Source organism: Ceratotherium simum, chromosome 7, assembly GCF_057802395.1.
Source record: "Ceratotherium simum simum isolate JZ-2026a chromosome 7, ASM5780239v1, whole genome shotgun sequence".
NCBI classification, from domain to species: domain Eukaryota; kingdom Metazoa; phylum Chordata; class Mammalia; order Perissodactyla; family Rhinocerotidae; genus Ceratotherium; species Ceratotherium simum.
In genome coordinates this window covers 75686648-75696822 of record NC_141906.1, presented here as the reverse complement: position 1 = coordinate 75696822, position 10175 = coordinate 75686648, and the positions used below count along the sequence as shown (strand labels likewise).

The following is a 10175-nucleotide window of genomic DNA, read 5'->3' as shown; positions in this document are numbered from 1 at the left end:
TTGCAGAAGAGAAGACAAGCTCAGCTTTGAAGTTGGTACTTGAATTGATCACAGGACAACCTATTGGAAATATCCAGTAAAGTGACTGCATACCAGTTTACGGGCATAGTAGAAAGATGAAGACTGAAGTTTCTAGTTTAGAAGCCACCTTTATAGAGGAAGTTGTTGAACAGAAGAACTCACCAAGCACTTAAAGAAGAAAAAGAAGTGCATAGGATGCTGGGGAGGTGAAATATGAGAGGAAAGGAAAAGGTACAAGAGACAATATGAAAGTTGCCTCTTTCAGACTGTAAGCTCCTCCAATGTAGGAACAATGTCTTTTTGTCACTAGATCTAGAATTTTAAAATGTTAAATGATGTACAAATTATAGATAAATTGAACATTAAAAAGAGTGGTGTACCAGGCCAGCCTCTGTGGCCTAGTGGTTAAGTTCACCACACTCTGCTTCAGTGCCCTGGGTTTGGTTCCTGGGTGCAGCCCTCACTGCTGGTTGGTGGCCATGCTGTGGTGGCAGCCCACATATAAAATAGAGGAAGATTTGCCACAGATGTTAGTTCAGGGTGAATCTTTGTCAAGCAAAAAGAGGAGGATTGGTGATAGATATTAGCTCAGGGCACATCTTCCTCAGCAAAAAAAAAAAAAAAAAAAAAAAAAAAAGAGTGCTGTCCCATCTGACTCCTTTAATGAACTTAATTTTATTCACTTCCTTAGAAGTTGAGGCCATTTCACATGAAGACCTATCTGCTACCATCTTTTCTCTCCAGCCAGGCTGCATGTCTCTTTTTGTGGAATTAATGCATGTTCTTGTGTTTCTCTGGTGTATGGTGATGAAGAACTCACTCAGTGCCTTACTAGTGCTATTTGATGGTCTACCAAGATTCAGAGACATATATGTAAAGACACTATATACATGTTTACATATCCAACATACATTTACATTACTTATAATAATATGTATAGTATATAAATATACATATGTTAGACATGTGTTAGAAGTAACTAAAGCAAAGAAATGATCCAGCAGAGATTCAGGTTCTGGAAAGGGAAGGTTCTGTACCAATGAACATGGTCAAAAATATTTCTCTCTGTACTCCTTTCTACTTATGCTCAAGCAAGTCATCAGTGAACTTGACTTTGGAGTAGCCATGGGTGAAATGCATTTGAAATAAAGTTTTCATGGCAATAGTTTCTGAAGTGACATCAACTCAGAGGGAGTTTTCATGATATCCCACAATACGGACAAGAAACCTCGAGGATCCTGGAAAAAATCAACTTTTCATGAACCCTTGAGGTCTTCTTTACCTGTAGGTCCTTATGAGAGTTTATGATGGTCAGCTATTTTTCTCCATTTGTAATTTATGTGTAGTGGGGTTTAGATCAGACTTCGGATTCATTAGAATCACTATGGGACAAAGCAAAATTCTAAGTGTAAACCTACAAATTAAGCACCGTTATTTTGGAGAATTGATTGAAAATGTCTCACAGAGGTGGATAAGCAAGCAGACATTGATATGTGCCCACATAAACATGGTGACTGGTGCAGAGATTGTAGTTGGACTGGACAAGAAACTGGGTTTCAGCCTTTGTGGTATGATTTCATAAACTTCTTAGGAGAAGAGAAGCCCTGATCAAAAACATAGCTTATCCACTTCTTCACTGAGGCTTGAGTTTCTCTGAATACAGATTTTTTTCCCTTTGACTAAAAATATAAAAAATCCCCTGTGAAAGTTTTTGGAGTATATGTGGCCATATACTGGCTCAATTAGTAACTGTACAAAGGGGTTTACCAGATCCCTTCCTGAGAGCTGACTTGAAAATTGAGGGAATTCAAAGTAGCTGGTGTTGGCTATTAAAAGACCAGAAATGTGTGTGGGCAGTGACCTTCATTGTGTGACTCGTGATTTTATAAAAAGCTCAGAAAAGTCTTTGGCTCTCTCTAACTTGTTACTAAGTACAAAATTCCCTCCATGAGAGCCAGTGCTTATAGTGAAGCTATTGTCTGAAGCACAGGACTACAATGCATTCTCTGGGAGGAGTGATACATTAAGAACATTCACCCATTGGTCCATTAGATAATGTAGCTGATATTAACAGCACAACTCTGACCACAGTCTTTCAAGTCTTTGCTCAAATGTAATCTTCACAAAAAGACCTAATCTACCATCCTATTTAAACACATATCCCACACCCCTTTGTTTCTTTTTTATAATTGTCTGTTTAAATCTTTGTCCCCGTAATATATATTTTTTAGTTTTTTATTAATTTCTAGGATTTCCTTATATAATGTAGATATGAGTCCTCTGACAGATACATGTGTTGTGAATATTTTCTTTCTGTTTTTGGTTTTCCTTTATATCATCCTAATGATGTATTTCAAAGAGCAGAAGTTTTTAATATTGATAAAATTGAATTTATGGTATTTTCCTTTTATGGTTAGTACTTTTTATGTTTAAGAAATTCTTCTTACTTTAAGGTCTTGAAGATAGTCTCTATTTTCTTCTCTAGGCTTAACTTTTACATTTAAGTCTCTGATCCATCATGACTTAATTTTGTATGGTGTGAAATAGGGGTTGAGGATCATTTTTGTTTATATATAGACATCTAGGTGTTTGAGAATCATTGATTGAAAATAGCTTTCTTTTCCCAGTAACTTACTCTAGCACCTTAAAAAAAATCAATTGATCCCATACATATGGGTCAATTGGACATATTTCTGGACACTCTACTCTGCTCCATTAATCTATTTACATGTCCTTACTTCACTAATACACTGTTTTAATTTCTGTAACTATATGTAATTCTTGGAGTCAGGTATGCAAGTCCTCCAACTTTCTTCTTTTTCAAAATGGTTTTGGTTATTCTACGACCTTTGTATTTCCATGTAAATTTAAGAATCATCTTGTCAATTGCTACCAACATGTCTGCTGGTATTTTGATTGGTACTGAATTGAACCCATAGATTAACTGACACAGACTTAACAATTTAATGATGCTTAGTTTTCGAATTCATGAACATGACAGATCCTTCCATTTATTTAGATTTTCTTAAACATTCTTTAGTAATATTTTATAGTTTTCATCACTGAAGTTTTATACAAATTTTATTAAATGAATTCCTAGATATTTCATTTTTTCACTAGTATAAATGGTATCTTAAAATTTCATTTTTGGGTCTAGCCCAGTGGCATAGTGGTTAAGTTTGCATGCTCCACTTCAGTGGCCTGGGGTTTGCGGGTATGGATCCTGGGCGTGGACCTACACAATGCTCATCAAGTCATGCCACATACAAAATAGAGGAAGACTGGCACAGATGGTAGCTCAGCGACAATCTTCCTCAAGCAAAAAGAGGAAGACTGGGAACAGATGTTAGCTCAGGGCCAATTTTCTTCACCAAAAAAGAAAAAATCATTTTGTAATTATTTTTTTCCTAGAAAGTAGAAATCTATTAATTTTTATATATTAACCATCTATTCCAAGACCATATTAATTTACCTTTAAATTCTAGTAGTTTGTTTATAGATTTATTTGTATTTTGTATGTACATATGTTATCTGTAAATAAAGATGGTTTTATATCTTCCATTCCAGTCTTTAGATCCCTTATGGAAACAAAACAGTGAGAACAAATTTACTCTGCGAATTTTATCTAACTGGATTTAGTTTGAGAGCACTGAGCAGCTGGAAATTTAGTTAGGAGCAGTGAGCAGAAAGGTACAAACAGAGGGCCAAGGCAGTCAATGGGAATTTTGGATTACCGATTTTTGCCGCATAATGACATTTAGGTCAATGATTGACCACATATATGACGGTGGTCCCAAAAGATTAGTACCATATATTCTAGGTGTGTAGGAGGCTATAGCATCTAGATTTGTGTAAGGACACTCTATGATGTTTGCACAATGACAAAATTGCCTAATAAGGCATTTCTCAGAATGTAACCCTGTCATTAAGTGACACGTGACTATATATGCCTGACGAAATATGCTTGATAGGGTTGAGAAGCCTAACACTTTTTATTGTAGAACCTCTCCTACAATGTTGACTAGAACTTGTGAAGTGGACATTCTTGTCTTGTTATTGACCTTAGGGTGAAAGTATTCAGTATTTCACTATTGACTATGATGTTAGCTGTAGGTTTTTCATAGATATCCTTCATTAGATTTAGGCTATTCCTTTCTATTCCTACTTTGCTGAGAGTTTTTATCATGAGTAGATATTGACTTTTATCCAATACTCTTTCTGCATCTATTGAGATGATTATATGGGTGTATTCCTCCATTCTATTAATGTGGTGAATAATATTCATTGATATTACAAATGTTAATCCATATTTGTCCCTCTTTTCCTACAATCTATTGGATTATTTGAGTTTTCAAAAAAATTCCATTTTGGGCCTTTTATTGGGATTTTAGTTATAATTCTCTGTATTAGATTTATTGTATTATTTAAGTTTTTGTATTATTACATTGTTTTACAGCGTTGTCATTTTATGTATTTTAATTCTACATATATTATATATCTACCATAAATTGTTTGTTTATTGCTTTAGATAGTCAAAGTAATTTGACCTCTCAAGAAATTTAAAGAAATCAAAAAAAGTCTTTCCTGTGCACCCATGTATTTACCATTTCCAGTGTTCTGCATTTTTTTCCTGCTGATCTGAGCTTTCATCTGGAACCGTGTACTCTTCCTCCTCCTCATTTTTTGTCATGTAGGCTTACTGGTGACAAATTATTTCACCTTTTGTTTGTTTGAAATTTTAATTCTTTTTTTTTGAAAGGTATTTTTGCCAAATACAGAATTCTAGATTGATGGTTTTTTTCCTTCAGTATTTTCAAGATATCATTTTATTGCCTTTTGACTTCCATTTGTTTATAAGTCAGTTATCATTTTTATTTTTGCTCCTTTGAAAGTGATGTGCCTTTTATTTTAGTTGCTTTTAAGTTTTTTCTTTATCTTTGTTTTTCAGTAGTTTAAGTATGATATGCATAGGTGTGGTATATTCTATATTCATATTGCTCTTATTTTCCTAAACTTTTTTGTTCTGTAGGTTCATGTGTTTCATCATTTTGGAAAATTTTCATCTATTATCTTTAAAAATATTCTTTCCCCCCAATTCTCACTCAACTCAACTTTTGAAACTCTGTACTCATATGTTGGACTATTTAGCACTGTTCTAAAGATTTTGGTTGCTATGTTGTTTTTCATTATTTTTTCCTTCTGTATTTTAGTATTGATAACTTATATTGATTTGTTTTGCTTTCAATGATCCTTGCTTTGGCTGTGCTCAGTGTGCTATTAAGCCAACGAAATTCATTCCTTATTTCCAATACTATATTTTTCAGTTTTGAAATTTTCGTTTAGTTATTTTAACTTTTTTATGTCTGTTGAAATTTGCTGTTTGTCAATTTTGTATTTCTTTTATCTAAATCTAAATAATAATTATAGTAGTTATTTTAAAGTCTTTGTCCACTAATTGCAACATTCAGGTCACATGTAGATCTGCTTTTATTGAAAAATTTTTCTTCTTTATTATGGGTTATATTTCCTTGCTTCTTTGTATTTCTAGTAATTTTTGATTTATAATGCTGGACATTGTGAATACACTGTCGAGAGAGTGGATTATGTTATTCTTCTCTACAGAGAGTTGAATTTTTTTTCCTGGATGCAGTTAATTTACCAGTAGATCACTTTGATCCTGTTGAGAGTTGGATTATCCTTTCCTATGATGGATCTATTTCAGTTTTGCCCTGAGCCTGAGGGCTTAGTCCCTACTCCTAAGATACAGATTTCAGGGGTCTCACCTTAAGGCCTGGTTTGTTCACCATAGCATCTCCATTCTCACTGGGTCAGAATTCTAACATCTCCTTAGCACTATTCATCCTTTGTGATCTCTGTTCACTTCTTAGTCCCCCAATAGCTGTCATCTCCTACAGCTATCGAGTCTTGCCATGCACATACCAAATTTAGGATTCAGGTAAGAACTCAAGGGAGTCCTTTATGCAGATGCCTGAGGGTCCTTTTCTTTGGCTTCTTCCTCTCCATAATTTGCCCCACAAATTCCAGCCTAAGATCTTAGCATCCCTGAACGCTGATCTTTCTTCAACAACTCATAGTGACTGCCATTTGCCTGGGTTTTACTTCACCAATCTGGCTTTGGAAATTGACCCTAGGGAGCAAGCTAGGGTAAATGTAGTAGTTGCCTCATTTTCTTGCCTTCTATCAAGAATTTCATCCCCATTCTGCTCCCAAAGCTTGCAGATAGTCGCTTTATATATTTTTTCCAGTCTTACAGTTGCTTATGGTCAGAAAGTAAGTGTGATAACAGCTACTCTGTTACATGTGAAATCAGAATTCTGATTGCTTACTTTTTAATTACTTGTTCTTTGCATTCCAGCCAAGCTGAAAGCCATGTGGGCTCATGGACTAGGAGAGACCGAAAACCTTAAGAGTTAAACTAGATCTGTGACCTTGGGCTAGTGGCTTTACTTATCTGGATCTCCTTATAGTCTTTGTCTTAAAGATGATGGTAGATATTAATTTTGTGGATCCGTAAGTTGTTGGCATTGGAATCACTTGGGAATATTAAAAAAAATAGGGCTACCATGTTCATACCCATAGAGAATCTGATTCAGAGGGTCTGGGTGGAGCCCAGAATTTCTTTTCCTTAAACACTCTAGGTAATTGTGGCTCTCAGCTATGTTTGGGAAATACTGGATTGATAATTTCCTGTGTCCTTTCAGGTCTAAAATACTATGATTGTGTGGCCTTGATGTAAATGAAAGTAAGTAAAGATTTGAGAGATTGAGATACAGGATAGATAATAGTTGTCAAGGTAGAGGTTGGCGTTTCAGAGTAGAAGACAGAAAATACAAAGGGAAACAAGAGGAAAAACAAATTTGGATGTTTCCCTGCACTGGGAATCTGATCTGCTGGGATTCAATTTGAGAGCACTGAGAAGCTAGAAAGTCAGTAGAAAGAAATGCTGGAAGAAAAGAGGGTGGAAGGCAGTGAGAGTGAAGGGAATTTTGATTAGTTAGTAATTTAGAGAAAGGCTGTTTTTGGCAGAGTTTAGAGTAGTTACCTGATAGGGGTTCTTTGTTCCCATTAAACTTACTCTACATGAGAAGACAGGGGAGAGGATACAGAGAAGTCTCCTTTCTTGTCTGAGCTGGAAATAGAGCAATTAATTCCAGGAACGAACTAGAATATGAATAAATTATTTAATGTAATATCCTAAATTACAATAGATGGCCTTTTGTGTTAATCTTTCTTTGATCTAATCACTTTTTATTATAGTCATGGCATATTTATTTTTTACTTTTCAAGAGATTGTCAGATCCAATAGGCAAGAACGTGGCTTTATGGACTTCAGTAGCTCTCCTCAGGAGGAAGTCTAGCCTAATGAATATGATTCAGGGGCCTGGAGTGAGACAGACCTAGGCATGTGGGCTCTGAAACATACTGTCTCTGTGAGCAACTTACCTTTAAATGGCTATCACTATTGTGAGGAATAAATAAGGATATATTTATATAGTGCTTTGGATCTTGGCAGCCAGAAGTCAGTACAAGGAACTTATGTTAGGTACATTTTTAGGTATTCCAGAAATGGTAATGATAATTTTTTTTCACAATGATTTTTCTCTTAAGTACTAGATAAATATTTGTTGAAAGAACTGTCTCTAAGCACCAAACCAAGCAATATCAAAGGTATAAACAAACATTTCTTCTTCCTTTGGGAAAGTTATCTCTGAGGAAACGGTCTTGAGGGAGTCTCTGTTTTAATAATCAGGCCACTAAGACCTGTAATCCTAATAAAACACTTTAGTGCCCTGTTATCCACTGGTCATGAAAAGGAACACTCTCCTTCCTTGTAGCTGGAGAGGCTTTTGGGCAAATCAACAATCGGAAATCATGTTCTTCTGTGCAGAAGGGGTTATAAGATAAATTAGATATTCTGATCCTTTGGACTGGACTGGGAGGAGAGAGCTCTGAGCTCAAAGCTATGTTTTCTATTCACTATTATCTCTTTCCTTCCCAGGACAATTGTGGACAAGAGGTAGTAGAGTACAGCATTATGGCTTTAAACTAATGAAGGTGAGTGCCTGCCTGACCCTGGTCATACATAGTTCTTAAAAGCACAAACCATGAGAATCAGATTGTCTAAGTTCACGTTCTGGCTACAACTCACAAGTTTTGGGACTTCAGGCTAGTTTCTTAATTTCAGTTGTCTCATGTGTATAAGGGGGATGATAATTTTGTCACACAACTGTTATATACAGCCATTCATAGTAACCACTTAAATAATGTTAGCTTAAAAAATTATCATTAAACCTGAAGCCAGTTGAGCTAAGAGATCTTTGGAAAAATATGACCTCACCTTCTTGATCTGAACAGCAGTGACCCAGAGGTGGAAGCTCTGGAAAGTATCAGAGTCCTCTGCCAGTCAGGACTCTCTCCAGGGAAGAGGCCCAGGTTTTAGCCACTGAGGCAGAGCAAGAGAGAGGACCTAGAAAATGTACTGACATAAAAATCTAAAGATATCTATTTTTGGTATCCTTTTCTCTAGAAGCACCATTTCTCACTCTGGATGCAAAAGTTTAACCTCATATTGTTCTCAGGAAGTGAAAGTTGCTTGGGTTGTGAAGATAGATCCATAGTAAACAGTAATGACCTTCCTACCATACCGAAGTTCAAATTTCTCTCTGTGGATTTCATTCTCAAAAATGGGGGGTGGATAATGGGAGGTGAGTGGCGGTGTCTCTTTGTTTCTAAGTGGTTCTCTTTTCTTGTCCCCACAGATTGCCCCTCCCTTATTCATCTCCAGTGGAGTATGGCAGCCAAGAACTTTTCTGTGACAGAGTTTATCCTTGCAGGCTTGACAGATCAGCCAGGACTCCAGATACCTCTCTTCTTCCTGTTTCTAGGTTTCTACATGGTCACTGTGGTGGGGAACCTGGCCTTGATAACACTGATTGGGTTGAAGTCTCACCTGCACACTCCCATGTACTTTTTCCTCTTCAACCTCTCCTTAATAGATTTGTGTTACTCCACCACCATCACCCCCAAAATGCTGACGAGTTTTGTCTCAAAGCAGAACATTATCTTGCATTCAGCGTGTATGACTCAATTCTTTTTCTTCGCATTTTTTGTCATCTCAGAGTCCTTCATCCTGTCAGCAATGGCATATGATCGCTATGTTGCCATCTGTAAACCACTGGTGTACACAGTCACCATGTCTCCTGAGGTCTGTTTATTCCTCTTGTTGGGTGTGTATGTGATGGGGTTTTCAGGGGCCATGGCCCACATGGGAAGCATAGCAAGTCTGAACTTCTGTGCCAACAACCTTGTCAATCATTTCATGTGTGATGTCTTTCCTCTCCTTCAGCTCTCCTGCAACAGCACTTATGTGCATGAGCTGGTGGTCTTCATATTTGTGATAATTGACATTGGAATGCCCATTGTCACCATCTTCATCTCTTATGGTCTAATCCTCTTGAGCATTCTCCACATTCCCTCCACAGAGGGCAGGTCCAAAGCTTTCAGTACATGCAGCTCCCACATAATTGTGATTTCTCTTTTCTTTGGGTCTGGGGCTTTCATGTATCTCAAACCATCTTCTATTTTACCCCTTGACCAAGGGAAAGTGTCCTCCCTGTTCTATACCATCGTGGTGCCCATGTTAAACCCATTGATCTATAGTTTGAGGAACAAGGATGTCAAAGTTGCCCTGAGGAAAACCTTGGGAAGAAATATATTTTCTTGAGAAAAGAGTGGCATTTGAGAAAGAAGATACAATCCTTTGTTTACAAGTGTGTGTGTTTTCAATGAGGGATCCAAGTTCCAGTTTTTTTCTCTTGTACAGAAAGGCAATTTTATGTCTTTATGTTTGGATGAGTTTTTAGTGTAGGTCTATTTTCCCTGTCCTTTGGCCCACCTTGAGTATTCCAATATTATTTTATGCAAATTTTTTCTACAATCATATTTCATTTAACCTTGAATGGGCCTTTAAACCATTTTATCTACCTCCTTATTTAACAGACACTGAAGACTTAGAAATAGAACATATGTTATCCAGGGCTACACAACTACCTGGTGCCACAACTAAGACTGAAATCCAGGCCCTTGAATTCCAATCTACTTTGCTTTCTTTTATGTTATGTTTTCAGGCTTCC

The 10175-nt window shown here is 36.6% G+C and overlaps 1 protein-coding gene across 1 annotated transcript; it reads left to right on the top strand.

Annotated features, from left to right (window-relative positions):
- Positions 1-8833: 8833 nt before the first annotated feature.
- On the top strand, positions 8834-9766 carry LOC101390937 (olfactory receptor 8B12-like). The gene has a single exon (XM_004438408.1). It carries the CDS (start codon positions 8834-8836, stop codon positions 9764-9766), a length of 933 nt encoding a protein of 310 aa, XP_004438465.1.
- The last annotated feature ends 409 nt before the right edge of the window (positions 9767-10175 follow it).